This window comes from Lipotes vexillifer, unplaced genomic scaffold (genome assembly GCF_000442215.2).
Source record: "Lipotes vexillifer unplaced genomic scaffold, Lipotes_vexillifer_v1.1 scaffold500, whole genome shotgun sequence".
NCBI classification, from domain to species: Eukaryota; Metazoa; Chordata; class Mammalia; order Artiodactyla; family Lipotidae; genus Lipotes; species Lipotes vexillifer.
In genome coordinates, this window is record NW_006778765.1 from 1,589,734 (window position 1) to 1,601,595 (window position 11,862).

General features: G+C 52.9%; 1 protein-coding gene across 1 annotated transcript in view; it reads left to right on the forward strand.

Moving 5' to 3' along the window:
• Nucleotides 1–4,126: 4,126 nt before the first annotated feature.
• DNAH1 (dynein axonemal heavy chain 1) overlaps nucleotides 4,127–11,862 on the forward strand; it is an 80,385-nt gene continuing 72,649 nt past the window's right edge. The window contains exons 1-5 of the mRNA XM_007451889.1: nucleotides 4,127–4,164; nucleotides 6,138–6,510; nucleotides 8,797–8,869; nucleotides 11,108–11,282; nucleotides 11,728–11,856. Of these exons, the coding sequence (XP_007451951.1) occupies nucleotides 4,127–4,164; nucleotides 6,138–6,510; nucleotides 8,797–8,869; nucleotides 11,108–11,282; nucleotides 11,728–11,856 (788 nt within the window). The remainder of the gene's footprint in view (nucleotides 4,165–6,137; nucleotides 6,511–8,796; nucleotides 8,870–11,107; nucleotides 11,283–11,727; nucleotides 11,857–11,862) is intronic.

Below are 11,862 nucleotides of genomic sequence, written 5' to 3' on the forward strand. Positions count from 1 at the left end.
GTGGGGGGCGGGGGAGGTTCATCCACTGCCCACCCGGCGGAGGGCTGAGGTGGAGTTGCAGCCCGGCTGTGTATGTATGTGTGTGTGTGTTTAAGCTGAGCCTCCGGGGGACAGAAACGACCCTTTCCGGTAAATTTCCCCAATTTCTCTTCCCACGTTGTTTACATAGTTTTTTTGTTTTGTTTTGTTTTTAAAGCAGGATTCAATCAGAGTTGTCGCACTTTGAAAACAGCATTTGGCTGCTTTGTCTCTTTCTCTAGAAAAGTCTGGGAGGGGAGATGGATAATGGAGGCTGGATTTGAAAGCCTAGACGGCTGACACTTTCCCGCTGGCCCCCAACCCGCCGCTCGGAGGTGGCCCAGCCCTGGGTGGGGGAAGCCGCATGAGTGAGTAGGAGCGGGAGGAGCCAAGTCAGGAGTGTGTAGGGAGGCTAGTGCATACCTGCGGAGGTTCACTGGCGGAAGCTCCCGCCAGCCTTGCCGGATGGTCCCGCCCCTTAGCAACGGGCCCAGCGTCCCTCCCTAGAAACGGGCAGCCGGACCCCACAACGTGTGCGGTGGAGCCGGTAGGTCGGTGGGCCCAAGGGATGGCGGGGCAAGCGCCTGCAGGGGGACCTCCATAAGTCTCAGAGGGCAAATGCACAGAAAGGAGGACGCCCTCCTGGCCCCGGGTCCACATCCCTGTCCACGAGCCCCCCTGCCGTTTCTCTGCCTTGGCCAGGGGGAAGGGAGTGGGGTGCACTTTTAAACAACCTTGCAGGTAAGTCCCATACTGACCACACCCCATGCTGAGAACGTAGCCCTCTCCCTGTCCTTTCCCATGCAGGGAAAAAGCCAGGATCTGGTCCTCATCAGCCACCAGTGCCTCCCCTGAGCCCGACCATGTCCAATCTTCTTAGTCCTCAGGGTCCCCATCTGTAAATTGGCAGAGTACTGCTGCATCTGCCTCACAGGGCTTACAGAGATCACCTTCCTTCCTTTACTTACCCCATTCATTCATTCATTCATTCTCACAATCATTCACCACTTTCTAGGCACCTACCATGTGCCAAGCCCATGCCAGTCCCGTGCTAGGTGTCGAGGTTCCAGAGATCAGTGTTACTTGAAAATTGCTGCATTTGAGCACGAACAGACTATGTGAAACAGATCAGGGTGCAGGATCCTTGTTGAATCAGGGGTGGGTGGCTCAGAAGCCCTCCTGCTTAGGCACTCACCTTGCAGAACCTCAGGGCTCCTTGGCACACAGTTTGAGAACCACTGTTGTGGTGCTAAGGACAGCGATCTTTGGGTCAGCCAGTGGTGGACACCTCAGTTTCTATTCTGGTTCTGCCACTTCTTGGCTGTGTGTCTTTTCCAAGTTTCTTGATGTCTCTGGATGTCTCTGGATCTTAGTTTCCTTGTTTGTGGATTGGTGATTCTAGTAGTACCTGTAGTGAGGATCAAATACCCTTGTTCATCTGCGTCCATCCAGCCCAGTGCCTGGTGGGTGGTCAGGTCACATGGGGTTGAACGTCAGTGAATCCCACCTGAAGCTTCCTCTGATGCAAACCAAAATGGCTACCAGGTGATCTAACTGGGTCACGATGTATGATCTTTATGTGTTCTTGGATTCAGTTTGCTAATACTTTGTTGAGAATTTTTGCATCTATATTTATCAGAAATTGCCTGTAATTTTCTTTTTTTGGTGGTGTCTTTGTCTGGTTTTGGTATCAGGGTGATGGTGGCTTCATAGAATGTCTTTTGGGAGTGTTCCCTCCTCTTTTGGAAGAGTTTGAGAAGAATTAGTATAAGTTCTTTGTTTGGTGGAATTCGCCTGTGAAGCCATCTGGTCCTGGACTTTTGTTTGTAGGAAGTTTTTTTGTTTTTTGTTTTTACGTACAGATTCTATTTCATTTCTAGTGATCAGTCTGTTCAAATTATCTATTTCTTTTCAATTCAATTTTGGTGGTCTGTATGTTTCTATAAAATTGTCCATTTCTTCTAGGTTGCCAAATTTGTTAGCATATAATTATTCATAATATTCTCTTATGGTTTTTTGTATTTCTGCGGTATCAGTTGATATTTCTCCTTTTTCATTTCTTACTTTGTTTATTTGGGTTCTCTCTTTTTTCTTCTTGGTAAGCCTGGCCAGAGGTTTGTCTCTTTTGTTTACCCTTACAAAGAACCAGCTCTTGGTTTTATTGATTTCCTCCTATATTTTTAAAATCTGTTTTATTTATTTTCTCCCTATCTTTAATATTTCATTCCTTCTGCTGACTTGAGGTTTTGTTTGTTCGTCTTTTACTAATTCTTGTAGGTGGTAGATTAGGCTGTTTATTTGAGATTTTTCTTGCTTTTTGAGGAAGGCCTGTATCTCTATGAACTTCCCTCTAAGAACTGCTTTTGCTGCATCCCATAGATTTAGTATGGTTGTGTTTTCATTGTCGTTTGTCTCAAGGTTTTTTTTTTTTTTTGTGGTACGCGGGCCTCTCACTGTTGTAGCCTCTCCCGCTGCGGAGCACAAGCTCCGGACGCACAGGCTCAGCGGCCATGGCTCACGGGCCTAGCCGCTCCGCGGCATGTGGGATCTTCCTGGACCGGGGCACCAACCCGTGTCCCCTGCATCGGCAGGCGGACTCTCAACCACTGCACCACGAGGGAAGCCTCCATTGTCTTTTTTAGTAGCATGTTGTTTAATCTTCATGTAATCATTTTTCCTCATTTCTTTTCCTGTGGTTGATTTCTAATTTCATGCCCTTGTGGTCAAAGAAGATGCTTGAAATACTTTCTATACTCTTAAATTTGCTGAGGTTAGTTTTGTGCCCTAGTATGTGGTCAGTCCTAGAGAATGTTCCATGTGCACTTGAAAAGAATGTGTATTTTTTTTTTTATGTAATGTCCTGAAAATATCAAGTCTAACTGTTCTATTGTATCATTTAGGATCTCTGTTGACTTTTTTTAAAAAAAATTATTTATTTATTTTTTATATTTTTTGCTGCGTTGGGTCTTCGTTGCTGTGCATGGGCTTTCTCTAGTTGCATTGAGCAGGGGCTACTCTTTGTTGCGGTGCATGGGCTTCTCATTGCAGTGGCTTTTCTTGTTGCAGAGCATGGGCTCTAGCTGCATGGGCTTCAGTAGTTGCAGCATGCAAGCTCAGTAGTTGTGGCATGCAGGCCTTAGAGTATGTGGACTTCAGTAGTTGTGGCACATGGACTCAGTAGTTGCGGTGCACGGGCTTCAGTAGTTGTGTCACATGGGCTCAGTAGTTGTGTCTTGCAGGCTCTAGAGTGCAGGCTCAGTAGTTGTGGCTCATGGGCTTAGTTGCTCCAGGCATGTGGGATCTGCCCAGGTCAGGGATCGAACCCATGTCCCTTGCATTGGAAGGTGAATTCTTAACCATTGCAACACCAGGGAAGTCCCTTCAAATACATTTTCAATCCCCTTTCTCTTTCTTCTCCTTCTGGAATCCCTATTATGCGTAGCTTGGCACACTTTATATTATCTTATATATGTTTTTCATTTGGTTTTGTGTCTACTGTTTTTCTTGAGATTTTTTTTTTTTTAGTTATCTATTTTATACATATCGGTATATATATGTCAATCCCAGTCTCCCAATTCATCCCATTCATTTCCATTATTCTATCTTCCAGATCACTTATTCTTTCTTCTGCATTATTTATTCTGCTATTCATTGCCTTTAGCTCAGCTTTTGTCTTGGCAAATGAATTCTCTAATTTTTCTTGGCTCCTCCTTATAGTTTCTAGTTTTCTAGTCCGTTTTTTACAGTATCTGCATTTCTGTTGATAGACTTTCTTAATTCCTTCAGTATTTTCATTACCTCCTTTTTATACTCGGTGTCTATAAGACTGAAGAGGTCTGTTTCATTGTTTGTTCCTTCAGGGGAATTCTCTTGGTCTTTTAACTGGTGGTGGCTCCTCTGCTTCTTCATTTTGCTTGTATTTCTCTTACTCTGTGTGTTTAGGAGAAACAATTATCTACTATAGTCTTGGAGGGCTATTTATATGTGGGAGCGTCCCTGATAGCTTGTGTGGGTTTAATATTTTTTTGGCATGAGGGTTGTTTTTGGTTTGGATGCTTGCCGTCTCTTTCCTCAGGGTGTGCTGGTTGTTATCCCCTTGATAGGGGGTATGCAGATGCACAGCCCCCCGTGCACGCTCCCAGGAGGGTGGGGACAGGTTGGCTCCCAGTGGCCGGACCCTCATTGGTGGTGGCTGCGGCAGGTCATGTGCTCCCTGGAAGGAGGACCCTCCACCTACCCCTGGAGCTCGTGTAGGCGGTGCCCTGCCACCACATAGTGAGCCTGGGAGAAAGAAGCTCCTATGGCGGCTCGCCCCATCTCCTCACGGGGGCAGGCCCCAGCCTTGCCTCTCTGTCGGGCCCAGGCTTCATCCCCGGACTCCCTTGGTTGTGGCAACCACACCCTGGCCCCCTCAGGCTTTCCTGACACAGCCAATCCCAGTCCTCTCCCTGGTCTGACCTCCAAAGCACAAGCCTCAGCACCCAGCCCCCGCCCCCGCCCCCGCCCACCTCAGTGGATGAGCATCTCAGGCTGGGGAGTGCCAGGTGTTGGCCCTGACCGTCTATGCAGATCTCTCTCCGCTTTGTCCTCCAAAAACCCGTGGCTTGCTGCGTTCTCCCCCAAAGCTCCCCCTCTGTCCAGGCTGATCTCCTCACCAGTGAGGGGACTTCCCAGTGTGTGGAAACCTTTCATTTTTCACAGCTCCCTTCCAGGGGTGCAGGTCCTGTCCTGTTTCCTTTCTCTCATTTTTTCTTTTTTCTTTTGTCCTTCCCAGTTATGTGGAGATTTTCTTGCTCTTTTGGAAGTCTGAGGTCTTCTACCAGCATTCAGTAGATATTCTGTGAGGAACATTCCACACGTAGATGTATTTTTGATGCATTTGTGGGAGAAGGTGAGCTCTACATCCTACTGCTCTACCATCTTGATCTGATCTCCCTGACTGCCTTTTTTATTTTTGCACCAGCATTACACACAAACCTCTTCTTCCTCATACCCTTATCTAGTTTTTTATAGTGCTCCCCTGACCAAGGGTTTCCCCTGGTGGTGCATTTTGAGGTGGCCAAAAGCAGCAGTGGCTTGGCAAGGGATTGCTTGCTGCACAATAAAAACTCTGCAAACCCTCATCCTCGGGATGTGCATGCAATCCAGTTTTTCCCTGTGGGGAGACAAGAGGGTGTCAGTTTCATTAGCTGTGTTGATCCTGAGAGCCAGGGTGTGGATGAATAGCTTTCTTTTGCTGGCAGAGGTATCTGTGGGCCAACAGAGGGTCAGGGTACCTCTCGGGAGGTGATTTAGTCCTCTGGCTCCTGGGGTAAGGTAAGGGAGATGGGCATGGGTAGGGAGATGGGCATGGGGGAGGCAGGGCATGGCTTCAGTAGTTGTGTCACATGGGCTCAGTAGTTGTGTCTTGCAGGCTCTAGAGTGCAGGCTCAGTAGTTGTGGCTCATGGGCTTAGTTGCTCCGTGGCATGTGGGATCTTCCCAGACCAGGGATCGAACCCATGTTCCCTGCATTGGAAGGTGGATTCTTAACTGTTGCAACACCAGGGAAGTTCCTTCAAATACATTTTCAATCCCCTTTCTCTTTCTTCTCCTTCTGTAATCCCCAGCCCCACACTGGGAAGAGTCAGGGCAGTCCGGCAGGACTGGGTGGGGTGGGGCTGGGGTTGGGGGAATGGGGGTAAGGGGCACTGAGGCTGCAGCTGGATGAAAGTTATTTTGGAGAAAACCAAACAGAGCTCTTCACTGAGTGAGTGAACTCTGGGCCTCCCTCTTTATCTCCCCTTGTGAGAAGCCAGGCCTTGCTCTGTAACACAGGGGAGAAGGGTGGGAAAGTACAGAAGGATGCACGGGGTTGGGGGCATCTATAGAGTATTCAGCCTCTGACTCTAGGGTCTCATTTCTCACAAAGCTTCTAGGGAAGGCCCTGCTGTCTCCTGGCAGGACCTTCCTGGCACTCTGTGTCTGTTCAGATTAGAAGAGTACTCCCTCCCTCCGTTATCCATGCCTGGGGGCTGGGGCTTGTTGTGGGGTGGCAGACTAGGCATCCCTGTATCCTGGTGGCCCTGGGGGATGAGCAGAGGTTGGCAAGGGCCCAGTGACACCAGTATCTTCTCCTAGGAGCTCTGGCTGGGACATCACCCTGAGAAGCAGCATGGAGCAGCAGCCTAACAGAGAAGGCCACAGCCCAGGAAGGACCCCTCAGGGCCCAGAGTGCAGCAGTACTCCTGTGGGCCAAGAGTGTAGTCTGAGAGACCTGGAACATAACCTGGGGAGCATTCTTCAGGGACCAGATTCTGGGTCGGAGAAGCTTCCTCCAAGCCCTGACCCCAAGACCCCACCTTTGCACTTGACTGCAGCCCCACCCACGCCCTCAGACTTGGGGCAGCCCCGGAAGTTGCCCCTGACGGGCACTGATAAGAAGTACCCGCTGATGAAGCAGCGTGGGTTCTACTCTGACATCCTCAGCCCTGGAAGCTTGGATAAACTTGGGGTGAGTGTGGCAGCCATACCCTACCAAGCCTGAGCCTTCCTTGTGGGTTCTTTTTGCCCTTTCTTCCTTTTATCCATCCATCCATCCACCAATCTGTCTAGCAATTTTCCACCCACTCACCCATCTGCCCATCCTTCTGCCTATCCATCTCTGTCCATTCATTCAACAATCCATTACTGAGCACCTGCTATGTGACAGGCCCTGGGCTAAGCCCCGGTGACAATACACCAGGATTGTCATCCACATGCCTATTGTCATGGGGCAATGGCTTTGATCGAACCCATGTTCCCTGCATTGGAAGGTGGATTCTTAACTGTTGCAACACCAGGGAAGTTCCTTCAAATACATTTTCAATCCCCTTTCTCTTTCTTCTCCTTCTGTAATCCCCAGCCCCACACTGGGAAGAGTCAGGGCAGTCCGGCAGGACTGGGTGGGGTGGGGCTGGGGTTGGGGGAATGGGGGTAAGGGGCACTGAGGCTGCAGCTGGATGAAAGTTATTTTGGAGAAAACCAAACAGAGCTCTTCACTGAGTGAGTGAACTCTGGGCCTCCCTCTTTATCTCCCCTTGTGAGAAGCCAGGCCTTGCTCTGTAACACAGGGGAGAAGGGTGGGAAAGTACAGAAGGATGCACGGGGTTGGGGGCATCTATAGAGTATTCAGCCTCTGACTCTAGGGTCTCATTTCTCACAAAGCTTCTAGGGAAGGCCCTGCTGTCTCCTGGCAGGACCTTCCTGGCACTCTGTGTCTGTTCAGATTAGAAGAGTACTCCCTCCCTCCGTTATCCATGCCTGGGGGCTGGGGCTTGTTGTGGGGTGGCAGACTAGGCATCCCTGTATCCTGGTGGCCCTGGGGGATGAGCAGAGGTTGGCAAGGGCCCAGTGACACCAGTATCTTCTCCTAGGAGCTCTGGCTGGGACATCACCCTGAGAAGCAGCATGGAGCAGCAGCCTAACAGAGAAGGCCACAGCCCAGGAAGGACCCCTCAGGGCCCAGAGTGCAGCAGTACTCCTGTGGGCCAAGAGTGTAGTCTGAGAGACCTGGAACATAACCTGGGGAGCATTCTTCAGGGACCAGATTCTGGGTCGGAGAAGCTTCCTCCAAGCCCTGACCCCAAGACCCCACCTTTGCACTTGACTGCAGCCCCACCCACGCCCTCAGACTTGGGGCAGCCCCGGAAGTTGCCCCTGACGGGCACTGATAAGAAGTACCCGCTGATGAAGCAGCGTGGGTTCTACTCTGACATCCTCAGCCCTGGAAGCTTGGATAAACTTGGGGTGAGTGTGGCAGCCATACCCTACCAAGCCTGAGCCTTCCTTGTGGGTTCTTTTTGCCCTTTCTTCCTTTTATCCATCCATCCATCCACCAATCTGTCTAGCAATTTTCCACCCACTCACCCATCTGCCCATCCTTCTGCCTATCCATCTCTGTCCATTCATTCAACAATCCATTACTGAGCACCTGCTATGTGACAGGCCCTGGGCTAAGCCCCGGTGACAATACACCAGGATTGTCATCCACATGCCTATTGTCATGGGGCAATGGCTTTGGTGGGGAAATACTCCCTCCCCCGGCCCCAGCTCTGGTGGGGGAGGGGGTCCTGGGACAAGGTGGTGTACTGCTGAGATTTACAAGATAGGTATGAATTTGCTGGGTAAGATAGGGGCTGGGGGGAGTGTTCCGGGCAGGGCGAACAGAAGATACAGAGCCTTGAGATCCCTGACAGAGGCCATGGCCCACATGGAGGAGGAGAGTAGAAATAAAAGGAGAGAGGTGGAGGGCAGGGGAAGACGGAGAAGGGATATAACTAGGGGAGAGTTCAAAGAGCCCTGTGCGTCCTGGACAGCCTTAGGATGGTTTTAGGCAGGGGAGGGGCCACTAGAGATAGGGCGAGGACCCATTGATACCCACTGTGCCAGAGGTCCCAGAGTGCCTTTGGCAGTGGAGGAATACGCAGAGACACCTGCAGGCCTTACAGTACCTCTGTCTTGTGGCTCAGCCGCTGGACACACACCAGGAGTGTTCTCAGGGTGAGGAGGGGGACTGTGCACGACCAGAATGGGGTTGGGCCAGGGGTGTCCCAGGTGGCCACAGCTTATCACCTACTGTGGCCTCTGAATGAGGAATTGTGCAAATTCCTCTTCACTGATTCTTCCTCATCCCTGTCCCTGTGCCCCTGGGATGCTCCCTGGTGGGCTTGGGGGAGACACCTGGCCTTGGGGACCCTACCAGATCCTGCCTGTCCTTGGGATGTTTACGCTCCCTCAGGGCTATGGGGTTTGGTTTCAGGAAGTGTGTCGTGGCCCCTGCACAAACCAGGACCTCCTGCGGCAGGCCAACCTTGACAAGTTCACCCCAAGAGGTCAGTGCCCAGGGGGCTGGGTGGGTGGGTGCCTTTAGAAGCAGGGCCTCTGGCCTTAGGGAGATTGTCTCCTCTTGGCTGAGGGTTTCAATCTCCTCAACTGTGAAATGGGGATGACAAGAGGCAAGGTGCTTTGCAGGGGCCCAGCTCATGGTGAGTGCTCGGTGAAGCACAGCTGCTTAATTGTGACTCTCGGCAGAGCTGTGTGTGACAAGGGCACTGTGGTGTGGTGGGGCTGCTGAGGGCCAGGTCCCCAGTTCCCTCTGCCTGGCTGGGGACAGTAGGACATTGACACGTGTGTTTTCTGGAACGTGGAACGTGGGCTTGGAGGAGGTCAGGACTGTTGTTACCTGGCTCGGGCTGCAGCACCTAGAACAGGGCTTGGAGCAGGAAGGTGCCCAGGATTTCATTGCCAAAGAGGGGAAGGAAGACACTCCTCTCAGGCTCCGTGACGAGTCTTGTAAGGTGTGGGGCAGGTCTGCATGGCGCGGACCAGTCCCCAGTGGCAGAGGGGAGGAGAGGGTGGCTCCAAGAGAGGCAGCGAGCTGGTTGGGGCCCTGAGAGGCAGTGAGGATTTGGTGCGGGGGGCCCTCCTGGCTGGCCAGCGGACAGGACGCCCTTTCAATCAGGTCCAGAAGCTCCATGGTCCCAGCTGTCTGCCTTTCCACTCTACCCCCAGGAGAGGCCTGGCTCTGTGCTGGCACTGTCCAGATTTGTCTTCTTGAGACCCACAGTCCTCCTGGGGGCCTGTGAATCCCCAAAAGTGGCACAGGAAGCATCACATGTACATGCCTCTGTGCAGTGACCTGAGGATCCAGCCTATTGTGGTCAGCAGTTTCACAAGTATCTGTGGCCCAGAAAATGGTTACAAACCACAGATCAAGGGCTGCGGGGGAGCTGGGAATGGGGCTCCTGCCATCCATGGCAGGGGCGGGGGGCAGGTCTGGTCAGCAGCTCTGAGGCCCCACGCAAGTGAGGAAGAACAGCCCGGCAGGGTCACAGGGTGGCGGCAGTCAGGGCTCATGTCTGTCAGAGCTCTTGGCAGAAGGCTACGTGAAGGCCTAGGAAGCCTGCCTAGGGCTCCTGGACCAGCAGGGGCGGGGGCCAGGCTTTGCTGTCCTCACCCTGGCTTCTTCTTGGCTCCTGAGACGCAGGGCCAGGCCCAGGAATTCATGATCCTGGGTGTGGAATGTGTTATGGATCCATAGGCTCAAGAGCAGATGATTATGGATCTGAAAACTGCCCCTGGGCTGGACCGTTTTGGTAGCGTGGGGTTCCCCAAGCACCTGACAGCTCTGGTAAGAGAGCCGACTTAGCGGCAGGTGGATGGCCTCTGCTCAGCCTCTGGAAGCTTCTGTAGAGCCCCAGTGGGTACCCCCAAGGTAGACCCTCCTGTGGTGTGACTGCATCTTGACCCCAGAGACATGAGGCCCAAGGAGGGGGTTACTAGGGCCTCCCAGGGGAGTTGTTCGGAGCCATCACTGAGCTGTCCAGAGCCCACCCAGGCCCTGGGAAAGGTGGCTCATCCCCGAAGCACTTTCCTGCACTCCCGTCCCCACCGCTATGGTCTTGGCTTGTCTGAGACTTTCCTTCCCATTTAACATCCTGAGTCCCGGGAAACTGGAATGTCACCCTATCAATGGGCCTCTCTTCGCCAGCTCCCTTGCCCTCAGACCTGGAATGGAAGCCTGTCTAAGGAGGGGTGGCCATTTTGTGACTTGAGGGTCCCCTGGGGGTGGGGTGGTGGTGCCACCCACTCCTACAGTATCCAGGATGTCTTGAGTCTGGAAACAGTCCCAGTGAGTGAACGGCATTCAGACCCCGAGATGCTTGGGAGGGCCTCTGGGGTAGGGATGGCAGGAACCCATCCCAGACATGCAGGGAGCTACCACTTCACCTTCCTATCCAGCTGTAATCCTCACTGGTAGTTTGGTTCAGCATCTGGCTTGAGCAAAAGCCGCTGGCACCGGGGCTGTGGGCAGAAAGGAGGGGAATGGCCGAGCATGCTGGCTCTGGGCAGGGCGAGCAGGACCAAAACAGACCTTCTGGAGGCCCTTGTACTCCAGGCTCATGATCCCTTGGGAGCCCGGTGCACATCTGGCTTCTCACTGCCACAGGCCAGCTCTGAGCTTCCCATGCCCCATAACTGCATGCCTGGTACCTGCCTAGCACTGTGTTTTGGGGGTGTTGGGCCCCAGCCTGAGCCCCTGCAGCTCCTGCCCCTGCCCCTGCCCGCAGTCAGAACCTTTGAGGTTCCTGAGGACTTCGAGGAGCGCCTGGAGCATCAGCACATCGGGTGTACCACCAAGCTGCTCACCCAGACTGACTTCCCGCTGCAGGCCTACGAGCCCAAGGTGCAGGTGCCCTACCTGGTGCTGCCGGGCCAGTGCCCCCGCAAGATTGAGATTGAGAGGTAGGTATGGTTGCGTGAGCAGTGGGAGGGCCTGCCCTGTGGGAGGTGGCATCCACCCACCTCAAAGAGTGAGGGATAGTAGACAACTAGGTGATCATCCTCAGGGCAGAAGTTACTAAGATGGGTCTGTGTGCAAGTGTTCAAATCTTCTAGCCCTTTGGTTTTTTAATAGGAACGAGTTGCTTTCCTTGCTGTGGAATCAGGGAGGGTGGCATTTAAGTCAACGTGGTGGAACTGACAGGCAGGATGCAAGGGCAGTTGGAGCCCAGGACACCAGCCCCAGCCACCATTCCACTTCCTGATAAGTCCCAGAAGGGCAGAGGGCCCTGGAGGGGTCACTGGGCCACACCCCTACTGCCTCAACTCCCTGGGCCCTTGCTGACCCCCATGGAGACACCTCACATGCACCAAGCTGTCATGAGATTTCCTTGTCTCCCTCGGCCAGGAGGAAGCGGCTGTACCTGAGCCTGGACATTGAGCAGCTGCTGGCCAGCGAGGGCATTGACTCCGACAAGCTCATGCCCAGGCACCCAGACCCCCACCACCCCCAGACCATTGAGCAGGGTCATGACCCGCTCTT